The sequence below is a fragment of the Neopsephotus bourkii genome, unplaced genomic scaffold, assembly GCF_033783945.1.
Source record: "Neopsephotus bourkii isolate Nb327-2 ecotype Australia unplaced genomic scaffold, CSIRO-AGI_Nbou_v1 NB_989, whole genome shotgun sequence".
Lineage (NCBI taxonomy): Eukaryota > Metazoa > Chordata > Aves > Psittaciformes > Psittacidae > Neopsephotus > Neopsephotus bourkii.
The window spans coordinates 468,185-486,093 of record NW_026901481.1 but is presented as its reverse complement, the minus strand read 5'-3'; the positions used below and the strand labels follow the sequence as shown (position 1 = coordinate 486,093).

At 41.8% G+C, this 17,909-nt stretch overlaps 1 protein-coding gene across 1 annotated transcript; it reads right to left on the bottom strand.

The window, feature by feature from the left end:
• Window positions 1-6,745: 6,745 nt before the first annotated feature.
• Window positions 6,746-11,843, bottom strand: LOC133215576 (scale keratin-like). The gene is made up of 2 exons (XM_061359650.1): window positions 11,758-11,843; window positions 6,746-7,509 (listed from the first exon to the last, which is right to left on the bottom strand). The coding sequence occupies exons 1-2, from the start codon at window positions 11,783-11,785 to the stop codon at window positions 6,911-6,913; spliced, it is 627 nt and encodes a 208-aa protein (XP_061215634.1). The 5' UTR covers window positions 11,786-11,843; the 3' UTR covers window positions 6,746-6,910.
• Window positions 11,844-17,909: the final 6,066 nt, after the last annotated feature.

The following is a 17,909-nucleotide window of genomic DNA, read 5'->3' as shown; positions in this document are numbered from 1 at the left end:
TAAGTAACACTATGTATTTTAACATTAAGAGGCAAAATTGCTCTTATTTGGGTATAAGTCCTTTCTTCTAGTACAGAATTGGTATTCTTAGCAGCTTGAAGACACTTGGAGAGATGTGTGTGTACGCAGAAATTACCAAAGGAGTTACTTAGCTACTGTGACTCCAGTTCTAGTCTAGGAACACCAGATTTTGCTCTAGGATGCTGCAGAAAAGATTGTGGCAGCAACGCCCCAGCAATTTTCACTCTCATTACTCAATGTTTCATTCCTCAGCCTATTGAGTAAGAATTATGAGGGGGTGTAACTATCTTTTGTAAACTGTGAGGCATCACCTTCACTGAAGCCATCTGTATGGCAGTTCATACAGACATTCCTGGCTCTGCCTCAGAATTGCTGACTCTGATCCTGTTAGTACTGGGCAAATGCAATACTGGGGATGAAGCTGAATGCAGGCACAACTACCACTCATTCTCTGCAAACCACATTACCCAAAATATTCTCATATTAAAATGAGTACTTGGGAATGACTCCTTCCAGGCTCAGCCACTAAAATAAGTATAAATACTTCTATACACAGAAAGAACAGTGAGATAGATGCTTTCATGCACCCAGTCATCAGGGTATTAAATTCTGCTTCCCTTTACATACACAGGAGATCTGCCTGCTATTTTGATTCCCACTGAGTTCAATTTAACTAAAACTAGTTTGTAAACCAAAATGGAAGAAAACAAAACCCAGAAAGCTAGGAATATGATTCAACAAGATTTTAATATGACATGAAGTGATACAGAATAGAATGGTGCAGTTCACTAATGACCTATTCCATAGTCCAAAGGCAGCCAAACCATCCATGTTGATGACAAAAGGCACTGCACATTACAAGGAAAAGCTGAAATCATTTCAGCAAAGTCCCGCTTGCAAATTCTGAAGCATTCCCATTCCACCAGATAAGAATTTAAAGAGAGAAGCCATCGTCTGAAATTGCTATTGATAGAAGATGAAGCATAACATGGAAGAAATAGGTGTGGGCCAAGTATTCAGTGGTACTAAGCAAGGGTGGCTCCCGTTGATGCAATGGGCTTTCGCCATCTCTGAAAGCCAGCCCCAGATGCCAATCTGGATCTTGTGTTTTCTCCTTCTAAGCTGTCTCGTGGTCTGCAGGTGTTCAGGCTGCCTTAGAATGAGCCACAGTTTCCAAGGCGGGATCCACGGCTGCTGATGTAGGACCTCCTGCTGTAGCAACCCCCCATCCCAGAGGAACCTCCATACCCATAGGAACCCCTCATCCCTGACATACCTCCATACCCAAAGGAACCTCCAGCTCCTGACATGCACCCAGAACCAAAGGAGCCCCTAGATCCAAAGGAACCCCCCATCCCTGAGGAGCCTCCATACCCAAAGGAGCCTCCAAAGGAACCCCCCATCCCTGACATGCCCCCAGAACCAATGGAACCCCCCATCGCATAGGACTCATCAGAGCCATTTTGGGTCAAAGCACCATAGGCCTGGGGAAATGGTGTTCCCACAACGCTGTCCTGAGAGCAGCTGTTGAGAGTCGGGCCAGGGAACGTGAGGACGACTGGTGGAGCATACACCACAGCTCTGGAGTCTCCACATGATGCTACACAGGGCTCAAGGTTTCTGCTGTAGGCACATGGCTGGGGGCATGCCATCTCACAGGCAGCCAAGCATTCAGAGGTACTGTTGTTCATCATCATTCTTGGAGAATGGAGGTGAAGCTGGGAAAGACAACATGCAGTCAGGAAACCATCACAGTCAGGTGCCAACAGGTTCTCAGTATGAGCACCTTGTCCTTCCCCAGCTGATAATCAACACTCAGTTCAACCCTCCATCACAGTCTCCATTTTCCCTGCTATTTCCTTCCTGATTAACCCCTTTCAGGGTTTCTCTCTTCTTCTTTCTTTGTCTACCATCTATATCCCTTACTCTTCTGAATCTCAAATAATATTGCTTTTTTTTTTTTTTTTTTTTGGAAGTAGATTACCTGATCCTTATACAATTACTTGTTCAAGAAAGTCCCATTCATTCTCTTCTCAAAGCAGATCTACAGGAAGATTTGCCTGTAACTTCAGAAAATCTCCAGAGGAAAGTAACAGAATCTTCCTTGCTCTGTTCTTCCCTTTCCTTAGCCTTTCAAAGAGTTCTTGCTAAATCTGTTCTTTTTATCTTGACTTTTCAAAACATTGATAGTTTTTTGCAAGATAAAAAAGAAGTTTTAAGTATTGTATTGCTACAAAGACATGCAATGAAGTTGGACTTACCCTGTTGCCTTGGAGGAGTAAGTCAGTGGAGCTGGAAGAATAGAAGATTTCTTGGTTCTCTACCCTTTTATACACTTTCTTAGGCAACAGGAAAGCTATGAGGTCACCCATTGTTCACTAAATTCTTGTCACTTACCAAGAAAAAGATACTCTTCTAAGCCTTGTAATTGTTTTAATTTGAATTCGTAATTAGTGATCCCTACTTTGAGTGACATACATCCAACACACAGCAGTTTCCTTTTGTCTCAAACTTAGTGGAAAAATCTTCTTGGCATCATTCTGGTTTCAACCAAAACAGGAGCTGATCTCTCTGATTACTTCTCCATAATGGCTTTAAGGAAGGTGGCTTACTGGTGCGTCAGTCCCAGTTTATTTGTAAGCCTTAGGTTTAGGTATAATACCTCTCAAATGGAATTGTCCAACCCCACCTTGGATTGGGGGTCAGCATTCTTTGCAGCCCCACCTGTACCTATTGACCAAATGGATGATACAGCACCATGACAGAATGAGGCCTCATGAATTATTCTTGAGCACTTGGCAGGACAAGGCCCTGCAAAAAGTGTTTCAAAACACAGGTAACTGGGATTGAAATGACACATGGCACCTCCTTGAAGCTCTGAGACGTCTGAGTAATTTTATCCATGTGTCAAAATTCATTCTGGGATGTTATGAGTAGAACCTTGTGATGAAAATGGCAGGGAGGTCACTGCAAGGGCATACCCAAACATCACCAGGTCTTTTTACTCCATGGTGGATCTCAAACCTAGAAGTGAGGTTGAACTTCAAAATCATCTCCTGTTCCTCAGCCTCAGGGTCAGGCCATACTTGAAAGCAGACTTGTAGGGTAGGATCTTTTGGGTGTCCCTTTTTGGGGGTCAAAAAATTGTAAGGAGTACTCAATAAAGTGTAGTCAGCAAAATAATATTGAATAGAAATTTGTCTGTATAATTTCAACACAATAGACAGCCCAAGTTTATTATATGAGAGTCATATTGTGTATGTCTGTGGATGATTTATTAATTAGAATCTATGAAAATAATTGCCGTTATTAGAGGAGTCACCCAGGAAAGAAACACCATCATTTGGTAAGGGCTAGAGATTTTATGATATGCTTCACATCCCTAGAGTTGCCTGCAAAAAGGTATAAAAGCAGAAACATCTCAGGAGTCTCCTAAAACCTTCTCCTGACTTACCCACCTTGGTGCTTTAGGTGAGTATGATTTAAGCTGATAATTCTGAATCCACCATGTCTCTGTAGTGATAGTTTTAAATTAAGACTCTTTCTTGTGTCTGTATTTGTGATTTTTGCAGAAAGGTAAGATGTCGCAGTGAAAACTTACTTTTCATAGGAGACTCACTGCAGCATTTGTAGACAGTGGTTGTTGTAGAGGGTAATTGTAGAGATTTGTAGACTCTCTATGTATTGAGAGATAGAATTTTAAGACTTACTTTATTTTTATTTATGTCTTTTAAAACTTCAAGGGCAAATATAAAGATAAACCCTACTCAATTGTCCCTGCCCATGGCAGGGGGGTTGGAACTAGATGATCTTAAGGTCCTTTCCAACCCTAACTATTCTAAGATTCTATGAATAAACAAAGCTGTAGGCATCCTCCACAGTGGGGAAGAAGGGGGGAAGAAATTAGATCCTAGGACAGGAGATCTGGAGGGAAAAATAGGAAGCATGAAAAAGGATCTATCTGCCCACCTAGCCCAATTGCTGTCATGTGTGTGATGGGCAGTGCTTGGCACCTGACTGTGATAATTTCCTGACTACATGTTGTTTTTCCCAGTTTCACCTCAAATCCTGAGAACAATGTCCTGCAACATCAGCTCCCGGTGCTTACCTGCCTGTGAGGTGACATGCCCACAGCCATGTGCCTACAGCAGCAGCCTTGGGCCCTGTGTAGCATCATGTGGGGACTCCAGGGCTGTGGTGTACGCCCCACCGGTTGTCCTCACGTTCCCTGGCCCAATTTTCAACAGCTGCCCCCAGGAAAGCACTGTGGGAGCATCGTTTCCCCAGCCCTATGGTGCTTCGACCTCTGGGGGCTCCTATGGGATGGGGAGTTCCATTGGTTCTGGGAGCATGTCAGGGAACTGGGGTTCCTATGGATCTGGGGGCTCCTTTGGTTCCGGGGGCATGTCAGGAATAGGGGGTTCCTTTGGATCTGGAGGTTCCTCAGGGATGGGAGGTTGTTACAGCAGGAGGTCCTACATCAGCAGCCGTGGATCCCGCCTTGGAAACTGTGGCTCATTCTAAGGCAGCCTGAACACCTGCAGACCACGGGACAGCTTAGAAGGAGAAAACGCAAGATCCAGATCGGCATCTGGGGCTGGCTTTCAGAGATGGCGAAAGCCCATTGCATCAACGGGAGCCACCCTTGCTTAGTACCACTGAATACTTGGCCCACACCTTTTTCTTGTACTTTTTACTTTGTCTATTATTAATGTCAGCTTCTGTCAATCACCTCACAATGCTAGATCCCCGTTTTCATTGTCAGTGTAAGAAAAGAAAATCATTTGAAAGGCCTGACGCAGAGATTGTCAATGGAACTCTGACAGGAGAAGAACAACTGGTGGAAAATGGACTCTTAGTAGGCAGTGAACACTGTGCCCTTCCCTGGAACTGAAGAAATGTCTACTTTGTGTTGTGTGTCTTCTCATTCTGAAATGTATCCCATTTCCTGTTTGCATTAAAATCCTCCTGCATCATCAAATATTGTTCAGCTTTTCTTTGTCCACAAGACCATTTTGGTCCTATCCTTTCCACTAGGTCATTAAGCTTCCTAGCGCTGCTTACATAGCCTGTGAGCAACAATTATATGCTTTTATGGTAATATAATAGTAATTGCTTAAGTAATAAAGGTGTTGTGAAAAGGACTGTTGAATGAAGCATTTAAAATGTAAGCACATGAAACAGTTCAGCCTTGCTTCTTCGTGGGACACAGAGGTTTCTGGAGCTGATTACTCAATTCTTTGTGCTGGTATGAGCAGATAGCAAACAGAACTTGCCAGGCAACCCTCAGATAGATCATTTTTCATCAGTGCAGCTGTTTTATTTCACGTCAAATGAGGGATATGAGATTTTAAGTGCCACATGTGCAAGACCTTTCCAAAAGAGGTCAGGCTGCTTAATATTATCTGTCTCTGGTGGATGGGAAAAAGTGTAAGGTATGAGACATGGTCAGCTGAAGAATGGAAATTCAGGTTGATTTTACACTCTGTGGTATAGCTCAGCTCTTCTCTTCTGAAGGAATCTATTCATCCATTCTGCCAACATGTTCCATTTAGAATCGATTTTTAGGAGTTATCATGGGTCCCTGGAGACGTCTGAGGTTTAGGCAACTTAAATACGTTACCATGACTGCCTAAAGAATGCAATCCAATATAAAAATGCATTTCTTTGGGGACTAAAAATCAACCAAATTACTTGATTTCAGAGATCTTTCATCTTCAACTGGCAGTGTTAAACACCTGATAACATTTAGGAATTTCTTTTGACTGTGGTCCCATCAAAAGGCTGCATTTATATGGCAGTATAATGTGTTTTCATATCACTGGGTTTGGCAAGAGAGTTCATGATTGGTGACATGAAACCAGAAATAATACTTTATGGTGTTGTTTTCCACAGCTATCAGTGGGAGCAGAAATGCAAAGAGTGAAATGGGTGAGACTTCAACAGAAGTCTATTGAGTGCTAAAGATGTGTTAAAATCTGGCTCTATTCCATTTGATATTACTTGAAAAGCACATGAAGGAGATCAAGAACCAGAGACTTTGGGTATAATACTTTGGTTTGAGCTACACGATCATTTATGTTTGGAGAGTTAAGAAGGATGAATTGAAACACAAGGACTATTAGTAGAGCCAGAAGACAGAACACAGAATGTCCTTGTCATAGTTTCCTTGTGCCATTTTGAAAACCTTTTCTCTTTGTCAAAACTAAGGTGAACATGACAATAAAGTGGAAAATAAAAAGAATTTAGAGGATTCAGATGCAATTAAGCAATTGCTTAGTTTCCAGTGTTGCTTAGTTTCCAGTGTTTAAAGAAGTTAAAGAATCTTAACCTGTGATTTATATAAGCAGGCAAGAAACTCATCAGCTCCAAGTGAAACATTAATATGACTCAAGAGAAAGGCTTAATTTGAAAACAATTAGATAATTTGATTGCAACCTTATGTAGCTCTGCAGTTAGGAGGAAAGACAATCCCACATAGCCAGGAAGCAGAATAACCTTTCAGCAACACAAACCCTGAAATGTGTCACAGGATGCCACTTTTTCTACTGCTCCAAATTCCCTATTAGGTAAAGGGACCTGACAGTCTCTTAAAGACTTAAGACAGAAAGTTTGCATCTGTCAGCTGGCTTAATGGCAAAGTTGTTTCATAATCTATGTGGGATGTAGGTGAAAAGGTGAGGAAAAAAACATTAGGCCAATGTAGTGATGCAACAAAGTTTTAATGACAGGGAAGCAAAGGGCACATTTGGTGAAGACAGTCACGCAGGGCTTTTGGAAGCAGCTCCACACGTGCCAGCACAGTCGATCGCTTGGACATCACCGGGTTGCAGGGTCTCTTGTGAGGTTTGCACAGCCCAGGGCTGCTGCAATGGGACACGCTGCCCCTTCAGAAGTAACCGGAGCCACAGCTTCCCCCACCAAACCTCCTGTAGCTCCCACCGCTCTGACAGCTGCCCCCACCAAAGGAACGGCCACCTCCAAAGGAGCCCCCACCATAGGAGCTGCCACCTCCGCAGGAGCCCCCAAAGCCCCCACCATAGGAGCTGGAGCCAAAGGATCTTCCGCCTCTGCCAAATGACCTGCTTCCTCCATAGGAGCCCCCAGAGCCAAATGAACTACCCCCTCCATACGAGCCCCCCATTCCATATGAACCACCTAACGAACTGCTTCCTCCATATGAACCCCCAGCACCATATGAGCCCCCTGATTCAATAGGGCCCATTCCCCCTGAAAAGCCCCCAATGGAAGATGGGAAGGAGCTGCCCACGATGCTCTCCTGAGGGCAGGAGCTGAGGATGGGGCCTGGGAAGGTGATGACCACGGGTGGTGCATAGACCACGGCACGGGAGTCCCCACAGGAGGCGACGCAGGGCTGGCTGCTCCAGGCGTTGGCACATGGCTCTGGGCAGGTCACATCACAGGGTGAGGAGCAACCGCTGCTCATGAGATATCCTCCTGAAGACATCTTTTGTGATGCAGGTACACCTGCAGCAGGAGATAAAGCACATGTTCAATGCCCGAATGTCAGTGGAAAAAAAGCTTGTTCTGATGTCTTTCATGAGCATGAAATTAGATGGGTGGAAGAAGAGTATTTTGAAAGATTCTGATTTATCTTTTACACATTTCTCTGGACATGGATGAATTAACACCTGCTACTTCCCAAAGTAATTTCTGCTGCTCTAGAAATCCTGGTAATCATAGATAGCAAAGCCAAACTCCATTTGTCTCTGGAAACAGCTCTTTTTCAAGATTCTGTTGGATTATCATATAGAGTTCTGGAGATAACTGACAATATTAAATTGATTTAAGTGCCTGTGAAAATCCAGTCTTTCAATTCATCAACTGTCTCTGCAAAGACATGCATTTAAATTATCATAAAAATTATGTATCTCCAGAGGCAAACATCATTGCTTAGCATCACACTTCTGCAGAAGACTAAGACCTCAGTTACATACCGAAATTATTTCCCTAATGGTTCATATAGAGAACGAACGAGATCCAACTCACCAGGTCTGGAGAAGTGTAGATGAAGAGCTGCTGTTGATGAAACTGAAGCATTCGGAGTGCTCTTATATACCTGTTCAGACCACCAGTGGGATGTGAGCCATGCTTTGTGCAAGACCTTCCTACGCATTACCAAACTATGTTTTGCTGTATGGATTATTTCTTTAATTGTTCTAATTGTTCCTTTAAGTGATGCGGTCACAACTTTATTCTTAATTCCAAGTCATGTTACAATCATTTCACGCCTCATGTTGAGTTTTATACTCCAGCCCTGATAAAATCATCTAGCAGCTAATATTGCTCCTGGCCCTCACTGGAGTTGAAGCTGGAATGAGTATAGATGCATGTGAGGTTATTTGGAGCTGGTAAATAGGTTTTGTACGTGATATTCTACTTCTTCAAAATCTGAATTGCAAATAGTTGGGTGGTTAAAAGAAGTGCTACCGCTTGCTGAAATGTGAGAATCAGCAGCAGTGCCCAGGGCTCTTCATGTGAACTGAAATTTCTCAATGCAACAGTAGGAAACTGGGAAGATGCATTAACTGAGGAGTTAACAAAGAATTGCTGACTAGCAAAACTGTCATATCAATGGCTGCCCACTAATGCCTGACAGGACTCGTTCACATTCTGATGCAAGACCTTAACCATATACGTTCCCTGTGCTCTGTTTTCTAACTGGGCTTGAAAGCACCAGAAATCTGGTAATATAAATGATATAAACATTATAATGATACAAACATTAAACACAGAATGATAAGTGGAAGAGACTGTTTTGCTGTATGGATTAGCCATTTTGATTCAGATAGGCAGCAGCTGCTTTCCTCCCACAGCTGAGAGTTAAAATCTAGATTTTAGTTCACTTAGAAAACCTGTAAGTTGGGTGGTTTATATCAGTGATCTACATGGTGGGTTTTGTTGGGTTTTATTTCGTTGTATTGTAACCACACAAAAATATGGATCACATCTAATATTCTGACTGTTTCTGGTTATTGATGAAAGAAATTTTACTTAGAGATATCTTTTACTATCTATTCATTTCTTCCTCTGTCTTCTAATATATGAGGCTTTTAAGTACTAGTTTAGGAATACTGCTATGGCTTTCTTGAAAAACAAATAGCCTTTGCCATTCTTAACATGCTCTTATTTTGTTTAAGATTAAATCATCTTTATACACTCCATATGCATCCATTCTGTATCTAAAAAGACTACTTTTTCTCAAATCATGGCTCCTGGACAAGAGGAATGTGTCTGGATAGAATACCACAGCTCTCCTGAAAGATGACAAAAGGAGAAGGATGATAATGAAATTACTCCATGTTCTCACATGGTGCTTCCTTGTACTTATTTGGATGACAGTGGACATTTGGTTAAGCACTTTTGTAAGCAGGTGCTTGGGTGGATGTCAAACAGGCAGAAAAAATGACCCCTCCCATCTGAGGAATTAAAAAGTCTCAATCTGTAGTTTTTCCAGCTTTGTGCAATTCTGATTTGAAATGGAATCTTCTGCAGAGAAGAAAATATTTCTCCTGACAAAGCCAAACTGATGTTTCTACCTTTTTTAAGGGAAAGACTGATGCTTTTGCCTTGCTAAGCAAATGGAGCTCAGTTCACTACAATTGCAATTCAAATGAGGTCAGGACATGACAGTAGTCATAAAATGGATGCTAAAACTATTTAAGGATTACAGTAAGACAAAGGGTGTGTTGCGCTATTGGATGATGTGCAGCTGATTTATTAATCATTATCAGTTATCAAAACAATTATTACAATTAGAAGTAGCTTATGCAGCAAAAAGTTTTGCCGGCTAACTATTATGTTCCATGTACAAAACTCTGTTTCATATCCTGGTAGCAGTCTGGAGTTGTATATAAAAGCACTGCATTCCCTCCACGTTCAGCAACAACTTCCAGTCTGGTTTTCGCTGTGAACCTGGTAGGTACTTTTCCTTTTAATTACTTTATACTAACTGGGATGTTGCTATCAGTGTTTAACTTGGGGATGAATTCTATGTCAATATCTGCTATGATCACCAATATCAGTTTTGTTTTATTCCTTAAGCAGATAGGGGGTTTTTGCAACCATTCAGTAGTAACTGCTGGTAGATTCAGGTGTTAAAATATGAGGCTGTGTTCTTCCTAACCACAGAAGGAAAGTGCCAATTAAATTCTGTTAATTTAATGAGGAAGTTATGACTTAACAATTTATAGCTTGGCATTTATTAAAATACGTATGTGTACAAACACACGCACATATATATATATATACATATATGTATATATATATATGGCAAAAGCCCCACTGCAGATTTCTGTTTGTAACTACAGGGTCTGTCAAACCTGTTTGCAAAAGAACCCAGTAGCTGGGATGAAGAAATTAGTGATTTATCCTTAACAGAACTAGAGGTTAGTGGTGGAGGGCAAGATACACTCTCAGAATAAAGACAGGCTAAAGGTGCTTTAGAAAGGAATATTCCTTATTGACAGCTACACTGGACAGTGAGAGAAGTAGTATTTGTGCTTGTATTATTTACCTTTAAAAATAGTAAAGTTCAGGATTTCAAACTGGAGTAAAGCCAGATATGTCCACAGGAGTAACTGTCATAGTTATAAGAAAGTAATTCCTTCTATCAGGAAAAATACAACTTCTATTATCACGGTACTTGTTTTAAGGCACAGACCTCCATATACATTTTACTTTTCCTCCTTAACCTGTGCTGCAGGTTTATCTACATCACAAAAGATGTCTTCAGGAGGACAGCTTGTGAGCAGTGGTTGCTCCTCACCCTGTGATGTGACCTGCCCAGAGCCATGTGCCAACGCCTGGAGCAGCCAGCCCTGCGTCGCCTCCTGTGGGGACTCCCGTGCCGTGGTCTATGCACCACCCGTGGTCATCACCTTCCCAGGCCCCATCCTCAGCTCCTGCCCTCAGGAGAGCATCGTGGGCAGCTCCTTCCCATCTTCCATTGGGGGCTTTTCAGGGGGAATGGGCCCTATTGAATCAGGGGGCTCATATGGTGCTGGGGGTTCATATGGAGGAAGCAGTTCGTTAGGTGGTTCATACGGAATGGGGGGTTCGTATGGAGGGGGTAGTTCATTTGGCTCTGGGGGCTCCTATGGAGGAAGCAGGTCATTTGGCAGAGGTGGAAGATCCTTTGGCTCCAGCTCCTATGGTGGGGGCTTTGGGGGCTCCTGCGGAGGTGGCAGCTCCTATGGTGGGGGCTCCTTTGGAGGTGGCCGTTCCTTTGGTGGGGGCAGCTGTCAGAGCGGTGGGAGCTACAGGAGGTTTGGTGGGGGAAGCTGTGGCTCCGGTTACTTCTGAAGGGGCAGCGTGTCCCATTGCAGCAGCCCTGGGCTGTGCAAACCTCACAAGAGACCCTGCAACCCGGTGATGTCCAAGCGATCGACTGTGCTGGCACGTGTGGAGCTGCTTCCAAAAGCCCTGCGTGACTGTCTTCACCAAATGTGCCCTTTGCTTCCCTGTCATTAAAACTTAGTAGCATGCAAACTCAACCCTCTTTTTAGTTGTTTTTTTTTTGGGGGGTGGGGTGTTCTTGTACTATAATTCATGTTTTCATGAATTTCAATCTTTTGGGTAATTCAGCAATTGCCCTGAGAAGTCTATGTGTGTCCAGGATGAGAATCCAGCCTTTCTATTACACTATAGCGTAGTGTTTGATGCAAGGGATATAAATTTTGCACCACATCCTGTAGTGTGTGCTGGTAGTGTCACCTGGCATAGAATCAAAAGGGTAAATCATCTGATGCCTTCCTAGAAATCGGACCTCATGGCAGACCTGCTCTGCCTGAAAGCAGGAATGTACAATATCAGCTTTTATTAATTGTGACATGATAATTCTTTCACTCAAAGGTTTCTGGGGTTTAGAATTTTCTTAAAGAAACAGTGAGTGTTTAGGTTTGTGTTCACAGGTTCTTCAGCTCTGCCTTGGCTGACTTGTGCTCCTCTTAAGGGTTTTGAAGATACTTTCCCAAAACAACATGACTAATCCTCGTGAATCTGATTGGACTACTCTGCTGACTAACAGGAGTCACATAGATGTGTCAGTGTAAGACATAAATGTGAGTAAGAGAAAAGACAAAATGAGTGATATGAAAATAATAATTATTATTTTCTGCTGTCTCTTCCATGTCTCTGTATGTCTGGAAAGGCAATGGAGAGAAAAGCAAGGTGAAATCAAAGAGTCCTCACAGACTTTACCTGCCTGCTGAAAGCAACGGGGGCAAGAAGGTGAATCACAGCTCTCTACCCTGATATTAAGATCATGGGAAGAAACTCAATGCTAAAGGCAGCTACATAAGCTAACTCGAAGGTAGGCCTACTGTTTTTATATAAACTGATGACACAACTTTAACATCAATGTGGATGTAACTGTAGAGTTTATTGTATAATTGTACAGCATTTGTGCTTTTTTTTTTTCCCTGTAATTTCATCAGAAATCTTGCAGAATTTCTTTTCTCCTGGCATGTGTGTATACAGGTTTTCTTTCTCTGTTGTTTTTGCTATTCTATCAATTGGAAGTAACAGGTTTTGAGACTGGGTGCTAGTGCCACACCATACCTTAAGTCACAAGAGATATTTTGTATTCTTGCCTCTATAGATTGTTTGGCCAGGAGGGATCTTCTGGACAATATGAATCAGCAAATATTACCTAGCACTTTCTATTCTCTAATTTCTCTTTAAGCTACCATATACCTTTTGACTAAATACCCACTTTTGTTGTAAAGTCAGTGAGTAGTAATTCATCTTTGCCAAATTATTTGAACAATTACTTATAATCATAATTAAATGCTTGCATGTTCTTCCTTCTCTAATAACAGTATTTCCTAATTGGACAAATCTTGCCTCCTCCCTTTCAGTTCCTTACATTTGTTTAAATAAGTCTCTTCTTGGTCTTCTTGGTCTTACTTACTTACATCGAGAAACTCTCAATTACATTTAATTTATTTATTTTAGAGAGGTTTATAAGAAGGAATAAAAAATCATAAAGAAAGAAAAGCAATAAAATCGCTTTATTCAGTGGAAAAACAGGATGTGAAGTCATCATTTTATACTGAACAAAGAAGACTAAGACTAAGATTAGATTTACAGAAAAAAAGCCCAACTCACTTTCTAATTGTAGGAGAAGCCAGCTGCTGACAGATCTACAAGTGAGATGATGGAATCCCTGTACGGGAACATTTTAAAGAAGAGAAATCTTTTCCATGAATAATTGAGGGCAACCTTACCAGTTCTCTTCCATAATGATCTCTTATAATTCTGTTGGGTTTGGTTTTTTTTCCAACAAGCCTTTGGCATTGCTCAGCACCATTTTTGAAGAATATTCACCTTCTCAAGCAGTTCATATTTTTTTAATGTACCAGTTCACAACAGCATTTGTAACTTCACCTGTTTGAAGTCTGAAATCCTTCACAGGACTGTACAATTACTTCCTTATCACTGATTTTATGCATGTAAATAATATAAATGAGCAAATAAATGTACTTATGCATATGAAAGCTGGGCTCTCTCAAACCTCCCTTTTAAGCTGTTGTGGGTTAAGTGAGCTCATACCAAGTGGCTCTTCCTGCAGCCCTGATTCTGTCGTGGGGCTTCATGGGAAATGGCTGAGTCAGAAACATCATAGTAGAGGATGAACAACTGAAGCTGGAAATGCCTCTTAGACAGGCAAATACAGGACAAAAGCTTCAGGATGATCATGCAGGCGTGCAGGAGGAGTCATTCGATGGCAAAATTTGCCTGGCAGGGTTGGTGCTGCTGAACAGAGCTGGCGGTGAATGACAGTCATTCTACGCTTTCCCAAAGTTGCCAGAGGTTGATGTTTTGGGTTGTGCCTGTAATAACAGCACCTGACAGATACCATTCAAACCCTCTCTCAGCAACATGTTCCATCTCTTCTGATTAGCTCCAGAACTGTGAGTAAAAAGTGTGTATATCTGCCTGGATAGCAGTTCTGGTTGTCACTATGATCTTGCCACCTGCCAGCCTAAGAAGGGGCGTATGTGGACATTAAATAGTTCCTGGGTTCATTTCCCCTTCCTCATTCCCATACATATACAATATTTTTGCGTATTATTGCTGCAACTTCTATGCTACCAATTATCTCTTGGAAGCAGAGTGATGTTGGAGGATCCTCTAGGCAAGAACACTGATTGGAAATGTTCTGAGGAAATGCTTTCAGATAGTTTTGCAAACACCCAGCGATGTTTTATACATGCAAAGTATCCTGGTGCTATGATGTTAATAACAGGCTGGCAGTATTAAACTCCACAGTATTGAATCATAGCGTCCCTTTAGAATATGTATGTCAGGGTCACCCACATGATCCTCTGAATCAGGCAGTGATTAACACCTTGGGAATTTGGATCCCTTTGGGGTTATTTTTGATTAAAAGACAGCCATCTGCTATCATATTTAGAACAAGTTAGCCAAATATGCCCCTTTCCAGATGAAGGCATATTTGATGATTTAAATAGTATTGTGTCATCTGCAGGGACTGGGTCTGTGCTTCAGACATGGCATGAATTGCTGCTTCTTCACAACAGGTCAAATTTGGCAAAAAGCTGGTATTATAACTCTTAGTTCTGTGTATTGCCAAAGCCTTCCTAAGCAATCTTAAATAAATCAGTTGCTTCTCCTTTTCCTGGCCCACCTGGATATTAAAAGGATTTGCAGATCATTGCTCACTTACCTTGAGTTTCCCACAACAATCTTCCTCACACTCATAAACATTTTTCTGATGCAGCTGCGACCATAACCACTGTGAAAGGGACTGGGGACAGAGTGGTTTACTCCAAACCAGACTGAGCAATTCTGAGATCCCTCTCACCATCCCACTTTAACCAAAATGAGCTTTCTCCCCTTATGTTTCTTCCCATGAAACCTATTGCGGAGGAGGAGACTTCACGCTCAGTTTGGGCTACAGCTGCCACCTCAAGCCTTGATGCTGTTTTATATTTTTGCCTTGGAAGAGACTTGAACACGAAATGAGGAGCCAGGCCACCATGGGCAATTCTGTGCTCTACTAGGAGTGTCTCTCCAAGGTAATCTTGACACTGTAGTCATGCAGTGACTACAGTCGGCGTAAACATGTCCTAACAAGCTTTAAACTAGCAAGCACACTTACTACTAATACTAGGTTAGGCTCTTATGCATTCTTGGACATCATAATGTTATGCAAGGAAAACAAACTCCTGTTTTCTAAAGAACTTCAAGGATGAGTCCTCCAGAGCCTCTGCCCAGCTGCAGCTCTGTCAGGGCTCCCATGCAGGACCGAGTTCAGTCCTGTGGCTGCTTTCACACCATCCCAGCTGCAAGAATGGGTTTGATGCTTAAAACCACAAAATGAAAGGAATCCAGGGATGGAACTGTGCAAGACATGTGCTGGTGAGAATAGGATAATCAACACAAACAGTAAGCAAAACAATTACTGTAATTACACGTCAAATTTTGTTTGGGGAGTAATGGAACCTAATGCACAAATATGACGTTGTTTTCTTGCATCAGCCTGGTGGTCTAGGAAGGTATATAAAACCATTCATGATTCAGAAACCTTTCAGCAGGTTCTCTTGACTTCTCCTCGGTGGACTGAGTAAGTTGGATTCTGATATAACTTCTTCTTCCTAAGAAAAAACAAAACCAAAAAAACCAAAGAAGTATCATTTTTGAAATATTTGCATTTCCTTCAGGGATGGATTTTGGATTAATATTCTGCCATTCTGTACAATATTCTGGAATTTATTTTAATGAAAAGGTCATTTGATCATCAGAGGTACTGATGGATTGAGATTTAAAAATACATTTGAAATCTAGATAATATTAAAGACATGTACTTCTTATGAAAACTTACTGCATATAGGCTTTTGGTAGCCTTAAAATATCTTATCCAGCAGCATACAACTGGCACTGTTATTCTGAGCTTGTGGCTTTCAGTTTTTATCTGATTTTGGACAGAGCTATCGTGTGTAAATATTGAGATAGGCTGTATAAATACTGAGATAATAAGATAGCTGCAGTCACCTTTCTGACTGGAGCCAACTATTAGAATATAGCATCTCTGTGTATGTGGCTCTACATCTATCTTGGTCTGACTTTGGAAATACCCCACCTGGGGTCCTCTTGGGTGCTCACTGTCAGTCTGAATGACCAGACCTTTGTTAAATCATCTGTCAGTACAGCTACACAGAAGGAATGGGAACCCAGGAAATGTCTACTTAAGGCATATATTACTCGGAAAGTAGCTTTGGGTTGTACTGTTCTGTGCATGCAAAGCAGCGATCTTATTTGGACGATGATCTTAAAGGTCTTTTACATCCTAAAGGATTCTGTGATTCTACGATTCTCTTAACAGGCTGTGTAAGAATAAATTATCCACTATATTTTTGCTTGTACTCTACGTTATGTGTTCAGGTGTGTGTTTTTTTTCTGGGTTGCTTTCTGCTGGAGGGATTTATAGGTCAAGTCAAGAGCATAGAATTAATAGATGCAGTAGAATAAAAGGGTGTTAGTGTCTGGATTAGCATTTAAGGTCAGGAGAAGTTTAGGTGAATAATGAATATTCTGGCACTGTGTCTAAAACAATAAAAGAAGAAAAGCATCTGAGAAAAGTTGCTTGAGTCAAACAGCCTCACCCAGGCTTTTCTAATATGAAGCTTAGACAAGAAATAAGTAACCACCTTGGCTGAAACCAAAATATTCCATTCAGTCTGAAACAACAGATGAACTAGTTCCTTCCTTTGGTGCTTTGATTTGGAATTTGGATAAGTTTGAAATGACATCATGAAATGTAGGTTTATGACATTGTCCAAATTACCTGGCCACCTTCAATTTATTTAGAAAAAAAGGTGTAGAATTCTGTCTAAGTTTGTGAGCAGTTTTAATCCCTCTGAAACTTCAATTCAAGAGCCCTGCCTTCAGGTTTTTACTGTGGTTCAGTTTTTTTCTTGTGATCTTGTAAATGGCTTTTATTTATTTTTCCAAATGAGTTTGATACCGAACATGCTATATTAAAGCCACCTGTTATAAATTAACTGCACTAAAAACATAGGACTTGGTATCCTAATGGGATCGACTCCCTCATGTAGAATGTAGGGATTATATACCTCTTTCTGTCTTTTATCTGCTTTACCCAGGGAATATGTAAATTCATTACAGTAAAACCTCTCCTGTGTTTTCCATTTCTGCAATGCTTTGGTGTTGTGTTAACCTAATTTTACTGAATTCCACCTCTGGCGTCTAACTTACATAGAACAAAGCAGATGTTATTTAAGCAGCAGCCCCAAAGAGGCTGTTTGGTGTCTGTAAGAAAGAACTGAGCTCTGAAAGGTCACAGAAAAGAGTAAAGCAGGGCAGAACAGGATGGGTATCAACCTAACTACCAACTTGTATTGAAGGTTTACCTTACCTTAGCTCAAGTGTTGATCCTGTCCTATCAGCTCCTTCAGTGTCACATTTGTTCCTTGCCATACCTTGCAGGTCTACAAGACAACTAAAAGATGTCCTGTGAGAAAACTCTGTGCACTGAACCATGCTCTGTCCCGTGTGATGGGAAATGCCCAGAGCCCCGGGCCGCCGCCTGCAATGAACCCTGTGTCATCACCTGCCCAGACTCCCGTGTGATTATATTCCCACCTCCCGTGGTCGTGACCATTCCAGGACCCATCCTCACCACCTACCCACAGGAAACTATTGTGGGTTCCACAGAGTCAGCTGAGCTGGCTGGCGCATTAGAGTCGGGAGTGGCAATTGGTTCATCGCAGAAGGGTGTTGAGTGCTTGGAGCCCTGCATTGATCGGTGTGCCACTCAGTTGGTGACCAAGTGTGAGCCCCAGTGTCTTCCTCAGTGTGCTCCCCAGTGCGTTCCTCAG

What these genes read in the sequence shown, in the direction of transcription:
- LOC133215576 (XM_061359650.1), bottom strand. Translation starts at nt 11,785, where the DNA reads ATGATTTACCCTTTTGATTCTATGCCAG. An exon ending in CCCTTTTGATTCTATGCCAG is followed by an intron (nt 7,510 to 11,757) that starts GTGACACTACCA and finishes CTCCTGCTGCAG; the next exon opens with GTGTACCTGCATCACAAAAG.